Consider the following 14924-nt stretch of genomic DNA (forward strand, 5'->3'; position numbering starts at 1 on the left):
AATTTCCTCCACAGCGATCTGAGAGACTGATCAACATCTACAGGACGCATTTGGTTGTTGTCATTGCAGCAAAGGTGATACAACCAGTTATTGATTGTAGTTGTTGATCAGAGGGCAATTACTTTTTCACACAGGGGAATTGGGTGTTGCATAACTTTTTTAAATAAATAGAATGTATTTTTTTTGTTATTTGTAAACTCAGGTTCCCTTTATCTAATATTAGGTTTTCGTTGAAGATCTGATAACATTCAATGTCAAAAATATGGAAAAATAGAGATAATCAGAAAGGGGGCAAATTGTTTTTCATGGCACTGTACATGCCAGAGTCTCCTCCAGGGAGCAAGAGTATGGTCCTCCTCAGAACAACTAAAACAATTAAATGTGTTAAAGTCTTCCGTAAATCAAACATAGAATCGTACACGTTCACCACACATCATCCCATTAGCTCAATGAAAAAGGATCATGCTCCCTAGATTATCTAAGTCACCAGCTTTCTTTCTCTATCCCTACAGATCTAAGGTCACTGAATCCTCCTACCACGCCCCATATATGGCAGTTCTTGGTCACCCTGACCCTGGTGTTTGTGGACCTTCAGAGGTGACCCCTCTCTCCCAGGAGGAGCAACCTGACGTCGGCCCAACCCCCGTGGAAGAGTGCGCAGACTTGGACTGTCCAAACCCCAAAAACTACCAAAGATTCACTCGTTTTCAGTCTGCAGGAGAGCAGCAGCCCAGCACTGGTCCAGGGTGGAGCATGAAGGAAACAAAAAAACTCAGTTCATCCGTATTTTTCTGAAATATGCACAGAGTGCACTCCAAGGTCAAGATGGAGAATCGAGCTCTCCATAGTCTCTGTATTAGGGACTCCAGTTCATCATTTTTTCTGCAGCTGAAGCAATCGAGGCAGAGTGTGGGTACATTTCTGTAAAGCACAAGGACGTATGGTGTGGTTCCATGTATCATTAAATGGGTCACAGAATGATGATAATTGATTCGTGTGGAAGAGTTTGATTTTATGTTAACAGTATGTTGAGAAATTTACAAAATTCGTTCAACAACCCACACTGACCCCGAAGCTATTTTATGAATGAATATGATAGAATATGATAGAGGCTAGTAATTCCTCTGGGTTGTGGCTTTTCACCTCTCTTAAAACTTGGATGCTGCCTATGGTCGGATTCATCAACATGTGCATAAACAAACACATTTGCATACTTTCTACCCAGAGGCTAGAATTTGACTGCTTGGTGCATTATATGTATATCTGTAAGTCAATTCATCATAATTATTTCTTTGTCTGTTCTTTTTCCCCCTTTTCTTTCTCTCTTCAAGGTTTGCGTAAGGTTGGTTTCATTAGAATGTGCATACACTTGTTCGCTAGGTTACTCTTTTATGCAGTAGCTGAACTATGGTGCATTGTATGCCTCATGTGTAATCAACTCCTCGTAGTCAAAGCACTATGAGATTGAGAACTTAGATCCTTTCGATGTACTGTAGGGGCTTCTCTGTGTCCCACCTGCCCTAAAATTTCAGAGGGTGATTTAATAAACAGGGACATGACACATCTTTCTTTGATTATGTAAAAGGGATTGACGAGGGATTATTGTGTTTTTCCCTCCCTTAAGTACTCTAGGCTTTATTAACAATAGTAATTGCAATCAAATGATACTTTATTTGTCACATGCCGAATACAAGAAGTGTAGACTTTACCATGAAATGCTTACTTACAAGCCCTTAACCAACAGTGCAGTCCAAGAAGAAGAAAATATTTACCAAGTAGACTAAAATAAAAAGTAACACAATATGAATAACAGTAACGAGGCTATATACAGGAGGCACCGGTACCGAGTCAGTGTGCGGGGGTTCAGGCTAGGCGAGGTAATCTGTACATGTAGGTGGGGGCGAAGTGACTATGCATAGGTAACAAACAAACAGCGAGTAGCAGCAGTGTACAAAGGGAGGGGGGTCAACGTAAATTGTCCAGGGGCGATTTTGTGAATTGTTCAGCAGTCTTATGGCTTGGTGGTAGAAGCTGTTGAGGAGCCTTTTGGTCCTAGACTTGGCGCTCCGGTACCGCTTGCCGTGCGATAGCAGAGAAAACGGTCAATAACAAGCCCTTTATATGAAAGGTGATTGAGCTTCTATCCTCATATCTCTTTTTTTAGTTAGCCATTATCTAGCTAAGCTTCTCGATTGGAGCCTTCTTTCTCCTTTCACCTCCTGAGCAGTCATAATTTAGTCAGGTCAAGTCATATGTGGTGCTTAAAGACCAGAGCAGTGTGTATTCCAATGCCCTCTGAATCATCCTCCTATAACATACCTTACTTTAATGGCAAGCTCATTTGAATTTAGGTTGTAGTAGTTTGACTCGCTCTCCTTCTTGTAACTGCCAAGATTAACACCCGTTTCCAACAGAAGTCATTAATTTGACCTTTGATTTCAGCATGGCTCCATAAAGCACATAAAAATAGGTGCAAAAAAGAAAAACATTGAATGTCAACACACTTTCTCTCCCTGCATGAGTTGCTCATTGATCAGGATACAGTTCCCATACAGGCTTTCGGCAGTCTTTTGGAAGGTTACTTTATGAGCAGTCAAAAGAGCATTTTTTGCATCTTTTGGTCATATCTCAACAGCTAGTCCTCTCGGGATAAGGCACTGCTGTCTGACATGAAATCAAGTGCCTTCAGACTTAGTGGAAATTCTCATGAATGGAAAAACCAACATGGGCTATTTTACCGTACAAGCATTTGCACCATAGGCACATTTTATAGAGAGAAGAAAAGTATGTGATCTGCAGCTAACTCCCATTGCCATACAGCTCGTTTATTTTGACCTAGGAAATGACTTACTACCATTGACAGTCCAGGCTTTTTGAGTGGGACTTGTGCTCGAGCGGAGGAAGGATGGTGGCCCAGCTTTGTCAGAGTGACTGAGTGAGAACGGGGAGCTCTTGGACATAAACAATGGGCTCTGACAAAAAAACTACTTGGAGGGAGGGATGCTTTTGAAGTCTCCCCATTAATTTCAACTGGACCTGCTGAGAAAAATACATTTTTGCTACGATGTCCAAGGACTGTGAAAGGAGGACCTTTCAGGTGTGACTCTTACGGCTGATAATGGACTTGGTTTACCTGGGTGTTTGTCAGTCAATTGGATCAGAGTGTCTGGTTCTCACAGACCTACATATTTTAGTACTCAAATGAGAGTGTAACTCTACTTTTACAGAAACTGTAAAAACATTGGAACTACCTGAGACCATGAGTTACCTTAACCAGCTGGTTTTTGAAAATAATTATTGTAAAATTACTCTACTATTGTTCGTAACAATGTTTTGGGGGAAGGTTTTACATTTCCCATTTTATTTTATTGGGGTATTTTTTGTTTTCTGATTCCTTTTTCTTTACAGAATAATCATAAACAAGCTAATCAATTTAAGCTAATCAATATAAGCTAATCAATTTGCTAAACACCCCAGTGCAAAAGATTTCATAAGAAACCATTTGTCAGCATTCATATAAAAAGCACAAGATGACACAAAACGGAATACAAACTGATTTTGACAAAGAGTTAGGCATATACATTTCCTCTCAGCAACCTGTTAAAATACATGTTCTTCCCTGTTCAATTAAATTATTTATGTAAATCATAGCATGTGTGGTCAGTCACTTTTAATAATGAAAAATAAAAAAATATACTGAACAATTAGTTATAACTTCCATTCCCCCGTGTCTCTCAATTCAATATTGTATTACATTGTTTATCTACAAATTTGTAATTAACAACTAACCCATGACTACTTGTGTTATTTCAAAGGAATGGTAAAAATAAAAATGTTCAGGCAAATTGCTCTCTCCGCACTTGTTGAAATGGAACTTGACAACTCCCCCCCTCCATTGCTTCTGGTCCTCTCTGTCATTTTCTACGTAACTACCACCAGCAAACAGATTTTATTCGAGAAATTCATTGCTTTTTAATGTATGTTGATTTTTTTTGTTCTACCCCCAGGCTACCATCTTGACTTCAATGAGCCAAGCAAGTGTTTAAATTCTACCCCAAAGAAAACCCATATATTATATTGTACAGCAGGTTTCAATAGGGATTTTAACTCAATAATGGATTTCCTCTAATGGGAACAAAATACATGTATTATTTGGGGTAATCGTTTTCTTGACAACAACACCCACAGAACAGAACTTTGTCTAAATGTATCAGAATGCTTTTATTTTTTATATAACTATAATTATCTGCAATAGACTTCCTGTCATAATTTGGATTTGATTTCCCAGATGATTACATCGCATAATTATGAATAAATATACATTAAATGTAGTTTTCCATCTGTTATTTTATTAGACAACAGTTTGTTGTCAGTGAGATGATCAGTAATATTTCACTACTTTGTTACTCATCACGAGAAAAGATGTCTTTGTAGAATGTGTCTGGAAGTGAGTTGATGAGAGAGATGTATTTATTATTTACAGTGATATATAAAAATACAACTGAATATGAACAAATCGTTCTGTTTCAGTAGATTTTGTTAGTTGTCACAATTATTTGATTCTCAGAAAGCTTCTTTACACCTGATTGCTGTTTTCCGACCACAGCCACCCTTACAACTTCTGTTGACTTTCATGATGTGTTTTTACTGTCCCTTGGCCTTTGGTTAGGCCCTGCTAAACATTTAAATATTTATATCATACAGTGTAATCCCTGGGGATACCTAACCGACCTTACATTGAGTTGTAATGCAATGTGTGTACTGTACAACGTGTGTTCTTTCCATTCAAACATTGTTTATGTATTCAGTAAGTAAACCATCTCTCCAGAGCCACCAGGCAAAGCGTCTTCTCTCGGTGCAGATGAGATGGACATGTTTCACATCTGGCCAGGAGGGCCCCCATCTGCGGGTGCATCTGCTCCCAGGTACAGTACAAAGACTTCCTCGTGCATATTAGCCAGTGAACATATGGTCCCACTGATAGCTAGTCTAGTATGCAAAAGTTTACCTGAATGTTCTAAAAGTGTGAACACAGGAGGTTTTATATTGGGGGGGGTTTCACACTTACCAGTATGTGGATGACCCTTGAGTCTAAAGGGTTTGACAGGATTTAAATAGTTTTCATAGCCACGATCACAGTTGAGCCACACTACTGTTTATCTGACACTGACCTGTCTGACACTGTACATGTTGAAGAAAACCTGGGTTCAATTTGTATTTGAAACCTAATTCAAAATATATTTTTTTAATTAAGCTGTGCTCGATTCTGCTTGCCTGCCGCAATGGTACCAATGGGATAGTCCCAAAAGTGCCCATCTAGCACTCCAGGCAGACTCAAGCAAACGATCAAAGTATTTCATAGACTTCCAATACTATCTAAACCCATCAATTGAGGATGTTTATTCCAGGGGAAATACTGTTCATATGACAACCAATTGACATTTAGGGTTATTTTCTTGTATGAAAAGAAAACACAAGTTATTTGAGTTAACTGTGGACTAGTTATCACTCAAGTTATGTGGCATAACCCGGGTGTGTACAGTACACTTTTACCTACTCATTCAAGAGTTCTTCTATATTTTTACTATATTCTACATTGTAGAATAACAGTGATGACATTAAAACTATGAAATAACACATATGGAATAATGTAGTAGTCAAAAACATTTAGATTTTTTAATTGTGTTAAAGTGTTAAACAAATCTAAATTTATTTTATGACTGGTACTTACATACATACATACATACATACATACATACATACATACATACATACATACATACATACATACATACATACATACATACATACATACAGTACCAGCCCAAAAATATATTTAGATTTGTTTAACACTTATTTTGCTTACTATATGATTCGATGTGTGTTATTTCATAGTTTTGATGTCTTCACTATTATTCTACAATGTAGAAAATAGTAAGAATAAAGAAAAAACCCTTGAAAGGTGTGTCCAAACCTTTGACTAGTGCTGTATATACACAGTACACACATACAACAACATAGTCATGCTAAACACAAATAAAACCTCACAAATCGTCAAGAAAAACATTAACATTCGTCCACAAATAAATCCCCAATTAATACATTATACTGCATGGACGGCACCTGAATATCAAGATGAAATTAATTTTGATATTTGTAAAAGCAAGAGTTAATCAATCCTGTAAATGGGTTAGACAACTCGGGTGTCTATCCTTCAACAGCAAAGTTAGATAAGATGTAAGTTTATGAAGTAGGGACAAAAAGGGAGTAATGTAGAGATCTACGGGTCTTTAGCGAAGTCCAGCCAAACTTTTGATACAGTGATGAGTATCAAAACTGTCACCTCAAGCAAAGCGAAAGGCACTATGGTAGATGGCATCCAAAGGTTTAAGGATATTAGCAGCTGCACTGTCACATGTGCTCCCTCTCTGGCCTCTAGGTCACCAGGCTGCTCGTTATGACGCACACCTGTCACCATCGTTACACGCACCTGGGCGTCATTAGACTCACCTGGATTCCATCACTTCCCTGATTGTTGTGGGGGAATAATCAGAATTAGTTGGGTAACATAGATAAGATGTTTTATTTTCATTATATGCTCGTGAGTTACTTCTCATCAGAATGTCTATTTTTGGATAATACTGTTGGCCGGTTGCAGTTATCTGTTCTCTGTCAAGGTTTCAGTTCCTTGGGCCGCAGAGAGGAGAGAGGTCAAGATTGTCTTCATATGTAAACATATCTTTTAAACCAATTATTTCTTGGCTCCACAATGTCTGTGTGCCAGTCACTGTGTCTCTGTGATCTTGTCCAGGAGGGGTGTATTTGATATATGCCTGTTGATATAGGTTTTGTTTTATGGTTCTGAGAGCGAGATAAGAACATAGTTTAGGAGACAAAGCTGAATGATAATTTATAGCCAATTCTGTCTGGCTATGTGTGTCTTTGCTATAAAGGATCTCAGTTGCAATGTGTAAGGACTCTCAGAGAATTCATTTATAGACACTGAATTGATCTGAGAGTCACAGGGTTGTGATGGAGCTCTATAATTAAAGATGGACTTTATGATAACTCTGACTTGTGTGTGGTTTGCTCTCATGATTTGGTAAATACAGGAAATGTCCACTACATTATCTTCCCCATATACAATTGAAGTCGGAAGTTTCATACACTTAGGTTGGAGACGTTAAAAGTCATTTTTCAAACACTCCACAAATTTCTTGTTAACAAACTATAGTTTCGGCAAGTCGGTTAGGACATATACTTTGTGCATGACACAAGTCATTTTTCAATTGTTTACAGACAGATTATTTCACTTATAATTCACTGTACATAAATTCCAGTGGGTCAGACGTATACATACACTAAGTTGACTGTGCCTTTAAATAGCTTGGAAAATTCCAGAAAATTAGGTCATGGCTTTAGAAACTTCTGATAGGCTAATTAACTTCATTTGAGTCAATTGGAGGTGTACATGTGTATGTTTTGCCTGGAAAGATATGGTCACTTGTGTTTGGTGAAGATATAAAGGGAACGTTTTAAATAGCTTGTTTGGTTCAAATTGAAAGACTAATTCATTCAACTTAAAATAATAGCGAAGCGAATTTTGATGCAAGACGGTGTCTGTTCACTAAATGATCTGCTTGTATAATGTATTGAGAATTGAGTCAGATTTAAATTACTGTATCAATAGAGGAGACAGTTACCTATATTAAAGAAATTCTAAATAAAAGCGGAGAGATAATGGCGATAGAGTGGTGCCCACTGAAATGTTTTTCATTCTTATAGATTGACTGACACATGTTATAATTTTGGTGCTGTGTGTGTAATTTTTAAAGTCTTGGACATTTTATAAGTGTGAAGAGGAAAGAGAAGAGAAGAGAAAGTTGTAAAGTTTTGTTTTACGATAGAGGTAAGGAAAAATGTTGAAATGAGAGGGGTTATATTTTTGCCCACTGGGAAAAAAGAAATAGGATATGTTGAGCTGAAAGTGATTCAGGTATGAGTAAGGAAACATTGTGATAATGTATTCTGATGGTTATTGATTCTTGGTTGAATTGTTTAGTTAACACCAGTGAATGTGAGCAGGAAAGTTCATGTAGTCTAACATTATAATCTGTTTACATTATGTGGAACAATGTCAGGTCATTAAAGTTGATTGTAGTTTGAGTAGTTTTTATTTTTACGGGGACAGTGTATCATTAATCACAGTTGTGTGTGTCTAATGGCAGGGTGTTCCAGACATTGGAAGCTCTCACACTGAAAGCAGATTGACTAAAAGAACTTTTCTTTAAAGGAACTATACAGTAATTTCTTATGCTGTTTGCAATAAGGTGGGTTTTCTTTTCAACAAAAGTATTGCGAGTAAGGGAGCCTGGACATTTAGAATTTTGAATACAAGATAGGAGTCAGTGTATTGCAGTGTATTGTCAGATTTTTTCCAACTCAGGAGCTTATGCTTTCTATAGCTATTGGGTTTCCTAACAAGTAGTTTGAGAGCCTGTTGGTAGACTGAATGTGTCATGTCTTGTTATGTCTGTTCCTGTCCTTTCTCTTCACTCTGTCTCTCTCTGCTGGTCTTTTTAGGTTACCTTCTCTGTCTCTCATTCTTCAGCTGTTCTACATCTCCCCTAACTAGCTCATTCACTCTTTCCCACCTGTTATCTCTTCCCCCTCTGATTAGGTCTCTATTTCTCTCTCTGTTCCTGCTACTTTCAGTGTCTGATTCTTGTTTGTGTTTTTGATGCCAGAAGCAAGCTGTCGTCCCGTTTGCTTCCACCTTGTCCTATCCTGTCGGAGTCCGCCTGGCAGGTGCATCCTGCATTATACTAACGTTCTTTTTGTTCCATTGACTACGTTGGAAGAGGATTTATGCCATTCCTGTTTTCATTAAAGAACTCTGTTTTCTGTTAAAACCGCTTTTGGGTCTTCACTCAAGTACATAACAGAAGAATCAGACCAAGAATGGACCCAGCGGCTCCGGACCCTTTTCACTCCGCCGTCGAGATCCAGGGAGCGATGCTAGGCAGACACGAGGAGGAATTGTCTGCTGCTCGACATGCCGTTGAAACCCTGGCCGTCCAAGTCTCCGACCTCACAAGACAGGTTCACCAACTCCACCTCGATCCACCGCCCACTTCCAGGGTTTCCGAGTCTCCGGAGCCCAGGATCAACAACCCGCCGTGTTACTCTGGGGAGCCCACTGAGTGCCGCTCATTCCTCACTCAGTGTGATGTGGTGTTCTCTCTCCAGCCCAACACTTACTCCAGGAGCGCAGCCCGCATCGCCTACGTCATTTCTCTCCTTACCGGACGGGCGCGTGAGTGGGGCACGGCAATCTGGGAGGCGAGGGCTGAGTGTATTAACCAGTATCAGGACTTTAAGGAGGAGATGATACGGGTTTTTGACCGTTCTGTTTTTGGGGAGGAGGCTTCCAGGGCCCTGTCTTCCCTATGTCAGGGGAATCGATCCATAACGGATTATTCTATTGAGTTTCGCACTCTCGCTGCCTCTAGTGACTGGAACGAGCCGGCTTTGCTCGCTCGTTTTCTGGAGGGTCTCCTCGTCGAGGTTAAGGATGAGATCCTCTCCCGGGAGGTTCCTTCCAGTCTGGACTCCTTAATAGCTCTCGCTATTCGCATAGAGCGACGGTTTGATCTTCGTCGCCGAGCTCGTGGAAAGGAGCTCGCGTTCTCCGTTGCTCCCCTCTCCACATCACTGCCACCTGCCGCATCACTGCCACCCTCCTCCGCCGGCTCGGATGCTGAGCCTATGCAGCTGGGGGTATCCGCATCTCGGCCAAGGAGAAGGAACGGAGAATCACCAATCGCCTCTGTCTCTACTGCGGCTCCGCTGGTCATTTTGTCACCTCATGTCCAGTAAAAGCCAGAGCTCATCAGTAAGAGGAGGGCTACTGGTGAGCGCAACTACTCAGGCCTCTCCTTCTGGATCACGCACTACCTTTCCGGTCCATCTCCGCTGGCCCGGTTCATCTGCTTCCTGCAGTGCCTTGATAGACTCTGGGGCGGAGGGCTGTTTTATGGACGAGACCTGGGCTCGGGAACATGACATTCCTCTCAGACAGTTAGGGGAGCCCACGGCCTTGTTCGCTTTAGATGGTAGTTCTCTCCCCAAGATTCAGCGTGAGACGCTGCCTTTAACCCTCACTGTCTCTGGTAATCATAGCGAAACCATTTCTTTTTTAATTTTTCGTTCACCTTTTACACCTGTTGTTTTGGGTCATCCCTGGCTAGTGCGCCATAACCCTTCTATTAATTGGTCTAGTAATACTATCCTATCCTGGAATGTTTCTTGTCATGTGACCTGTTTAATGTCTGCTATCCCTCCTGTTTCCTCTGTCTCTTCTTCACAGGAGGAGCCTGGCGATTTGACAGGGGTGCCGGAGGAGTATCACGATCTGCGCACGGTGTTCAGTCGTTCCAAGGCCACTTCTCTCCCTCCACACCGGTCGTATGACTGTAGTATTGATCTCCTTCCGGGAACTACTCCCCCGGGGTAGATTATACTCTCTGTCGGCTCCCGAACGTAAGGCTCTCGAGGATTATTTGTCGGTTTCGCTCGACGCCGGTACCATAGTCTCCTCCTCCTCTCCCGCCGGAGCGGGGTTTTTTTTTGTTCAGAAGAAGGACGGGTCCCTGCGCCCATGCGTGGATTATCGAGGGCTGAATGACATAACAGTTAAGAATCGTTATCCGCTTCCTCTTATGTCTTCAGCCTTCGAGATCCTGCAGGGAGCCAGGTTTTTCACCAAGTTGGACCTTCGTAACGCCTACCATCTCGTGCGCATCAGGGAGGGGACGAGTGGAAGACGGCGTTTAACACTCCGTTAGGGCACTTTGAATACCGGGTTCTTCCTTTCGGCCTCGTTAACGCTCCAGCTGTCTTTCAGGCACTAGTTAACGACGTCCTGAGAGACATGCTGAACATTTTTGTTTTCGTTTACATGGACGATATCCTGATTTTTTCACCGTCTCTCTCGATTCATGTTCAGCACGTGCGACGCGTCCTCCAGCGCCTTTTGGAGAACTGTCTTTATGTGAAGGCTGAGAAGTGCACTTTTCATGCCGCCTCTGTCCCTTTTCTCGGTTCCGTTATTTCCGCTGAGGGCATTAAGATGGATCCCGCTAAGGTCCAGGCTGTCATTGATTGGCCCGTTCCTAAGTCACGCGTCGAGCTGCAGCGCTTTCTGGGCTTCGCTAATTTCTATCGTCGTTTCATCCGTAATTTCGGTCAGGTGGCAGCTCCCCTCACAGCCCTTACTTCTGTTAAGACGTGCTTTAAGTGGTCCGTTTCCGCCCAGGGAGCTTTTGATCTTCTTAAGAATCGTTTTACATCCGCACCTATTCTTGTTACACCTGACATCTCTAGTCAGTTTGTTGTTGAGGTTGACGCGTCAGAGGTGGGCGTGGGAGCCATTCTTTCTCAGCGCTCTCTCTCTGACGGCAAGGTCCATCCTTGCGCGTTTTTCTCTCATCGCTTATCGCCGTCAGAACGTAACTATGATGTTGGTAATCGCGAACTGCTCGCCATCCGCTTAGCCCTAGGCGAATGGCGACAGTGGTTGGAGGGGCGACCGTTCCTTTTGTCGTTTGGACTGACCATAGGAACCTTGAGTACATCCGTTCAGCCAAACGACTTAATGCGCGTCAGGCTCGTTGGGCTCTGTTTTTCGCTCGTTTCGAGTTTGTTATTTCTTATCGTCCGGGCTCAAAAACACCAAGCCTGATGCTTTATCTCGTCTCTTCAGTTCTTCTGAGGTCTCCACCGACCCGAGGGGATTCTCCCTGAAGGGCGTGTTGTCGGGTTGACTGTCTGGGGAATTGAGAGGCAGGTAAAGCAAGCACTCGCTCACACTCCGTCGCCGCGAGCTTGTCCTAGGAACCTTCTGTTCGTTCCCGTTCCTACTCGTCCGGCCGTTCTTCAGTGGGCCCACTCTGCCAAGTTAGCCGGCCACCCCGGCGTTCGGGGTACGCTCGCTTCCATTCGCCAGCGTTTCTGGTGGCCCACTCGGGAACGTGACGCGTCGATTTGTCGCCGCTTGTTCGGTCTGCGCGCAGACTAAATCTGGGAACTCTCCTCCTGCCGGCCGTCTCAGACCGCTTCCCATTCCCTCTCGACCGTGGTCTCACATCGCTTTAGATTTCATCACCGGACTGCCGTCATCAGCGGGGAAGACAGTTATTCTTACGGTTGTCGATAGATTCTCTAAGGCGGCTCATTTCATTCCTCTCGCTAAGCTCCCTTCTGCTAAGGAGACGGCTCAGATCATTATCGAGAATGTTTTCCGAATTCATGGCCTTCCGTCTGACGTCGTTTCCGACAGAGGCCCGCAGTTCATGTCTCAATTTTGGAGGGAGTTTTGCCGTTTGATTGGGGCTTCCGTCAGTCTCTCGTCCGGCTTTCATCCCCAGTCTAACGGTCAAGCCGAACGGGCCAATCAGACTGTTGGTCGCATTTTACGCAGTCTTTCTTTTCGTAACCCTGCGTCTTGGTCAGAACAGCTCCCTGGGCAGAGTACGCCCACAACTCACTTCCCTCGTCTGCTACCGGTCTATCTCCTTTTCAGAGTAGCCTCGGGTACCAGCCTCCGCTGTTCTCATCTCAGCTCGCCGAGTCCTGCGTCCCCTCCGCTCAGGCTTTTGTCCAGCGTTGCGAGCGCACCTGGAAGGGGGTCAGGTCGGCACTTTGCCGTAACAGGGCGCAGACTGTGAGGGCCGCTAATAAGCGTAGGACCAAGAGTCCTAGATATTGTTGCGGTCAGAGAGTATGGCTCTCCACTCAGAACCTTCCCCTTAAGACAGCTTCTCGCAAGTTGGCCCCGCGGTTCATTGGTCCGTTCCGTATTTCTCAGGTCATTAATCCTGTCGCAGTGCGACTTCTTCTCCCGCGCTATCTTCGTCGCGTTCACCCGGTCTTCCATGTCTCCTGTGTTAAGCCCGTTCTTCGCGCCCCCGCTCGTCCCTCCCTCCCCCCATCCTTGTCGAGGCGCACCCATCTACAGGGTTCATAAGATTTTGGACATGCGCCCTCGGGGCCGTGGTCATCAGTACCTAGTGGATTGGGAGTGGTACGGTCCTGAGGAGAGGAGTTGGGTTCCCTCTCGGGACGTGCTGGACCGTTCGCTGATCGATGATTTCCTCCGTTGCCGCCAGGTTTCCTCCTCGAGTGCGCCAGGAGGCGCTCGGTGAGTGGGGGGGGTACTGTCATGTCTTGTTATGTCTGTTCCTGTCCTTTCTCTTCACTCTGTCTCTCTCTGCTGGTCTTTTTAGGTTACCTTCTCTGTCTCTCATTCTTCAGCTGTTCTACATCTCCCCTAACTAGCTCATTCACTCTTTCCCACCTGTTATCTCTTCCCCTCTGATTAGGTCTCTATTTCTCTCTCTGTTCCTGCTACTTTCAGTGTCTGATTCTTGTTTGTGTTTTTGATGCCAGAAGCAAGCTGTCGTCCCGTTTGCTTCCACCTTGTCCTATCCTGTCGGAGTCCGCCTGGCAGGTGCATCCTGCATTATACTAACGTTCTTTTTGTTCCATTGACTACGTTGGAAGAGGATTTATGCCATTCCTGTTTTTCATTAAAGAACTCTGTTTTCTGTTAAAACCGCTTTTGGGTCTTCACTCAAGTACATAACAGAATGGTTATTAATATTGAAAAGCAAGCTTGGGCCAAACTAGTAAGGTAGTATGTTAAGTGGGGGAGTGTCATACATTTTAATTATAGTTTTGTTATCTCTTAAAATTAGATACCACCTGTAGCTTTTCCCCTGATACATAGATATCTGTCTCAGGGTAATCCGTTGTTTTCTTTGTGAGAAACATGCACTCTGTTTAATTTTATTGAGATGTAAGCATGAGTCTCTGAGCAAGTCTGTCATCTGAACCATTATAGTAAATCAAATCAAATTTATTTGTCACATACACATGGTTAGCAGATGTTAATGCGAGTGTAGCGAAATGCTTGTGCTTCTAGTTCCGATAATGCACTAATAACCAACGAGTAATCTAACCTAACAATTCCAAAACTACTACCTTATACACACAAGTGTAAAGGGATAAAGAATATGTACATAAAGCTATATGAATGAGTGATGGTACAGAACGGCATAGGCAAGATGCAGTAGATGGTATCGAGTACAGTATATACATATGATATGAGTAATGTAGGGTATGTAAACAAAGTGGCATAGTTTAAAGTGGCTAGTGATACATGCATTACATAAAGAAAGATGCAGTAGATGATAGAGTACAGTATATACATATACATATGAGATGAATAATGTAGGGTATGTAAACATTATATTAAGTAGCATTGTTTAAAGTGGCTAGTGATATATTTTACATCAATTTCCATCAATTCCCATTATTAAAGTGACTGGAGTTGAGTCAGTGTGTTGGCAGCAGCCACTCAATGTTAGTGGTTGCTGTTAAACAGTCTTATGGCCTTGAGATAGAAGCGGTTTTTCAGTCTCTCGGTCCCAGCTTTGATGCACCTGTACTGACCTCGCCTTCTATATGATAGCAGGGTGAACAGGCAGTAGCTCGGGCGGTTGTTGTCCTTGATAATCTTTATGGCCTTCCTGTGACATCGGGTGGTGTAGGTGTCCTGGAGGGCAGGTAGTTTGCCCCCGGTGATGCGTTGTGCAGACTTCATTTATAAAGCAGGTTTGATCCGGAAAAAAACAGCTTTCCAAAACACAACGTCACGACAAAACATTTCAAAAGTTGCCTATAAACTTTGCCAAAATATTTCAAACTACTTTTGTATTACAACTTTAGGTATTTTTAAACGTTAATAATCGATCAAATTGTAGACGGGGCAAACTGTATTCGATAGAGAAAGTAAACAAAACATGCCCCTTTTTCCCTCTTGCGTAACTCTCAACAGTGTAACATTGTTCCAGGATGTGTCT

At 42.8% G+C, this 14924-nt stretch overlaps 1 protein-coding gene across 1 annotated transcript in view; it reads left to right on the plus strand.

Moving 5' to 3' along the window:
• Positions 1–4507, plus strand: part of LOC135526114 (MAM domain-containing glycosylphosphatidylinositol anchor protein 2-like) — a 233339-nt gene extending 228832 nt beyond the window's left edge. Inside the window, exon 17 of the mRNA XM_064954226.1 lies at positions 513–4507. Within this exon, the coding sequence (XP_064810298.1) occupies positions 513–601 (89 nt within the window). The 3' untranslated portion in view covers positions 602–4507. The remainder of the gene's footprint in view (positions 1–512) is intronic.
• The last annotated feature ends 10417 nt before the right edge of the window (positions 4508–14924 follow it).

The sequence above is a fragment of the Oncorhynchus masou genome, chromosome 32 (assembly GCF_036934945.1).
Source record: "Oncorhynchus masou masou isolate Uvic2021 chromosome 32, UVic_Omas_1.1, whole genome shotgun sequence".
Lineage (NCBI taxonomy): Eukaryota > Metazoa > Chordata > Actinopteri > Salmoniformes > Salmonidae > Oncorhynchus > Oncorhynchus masou.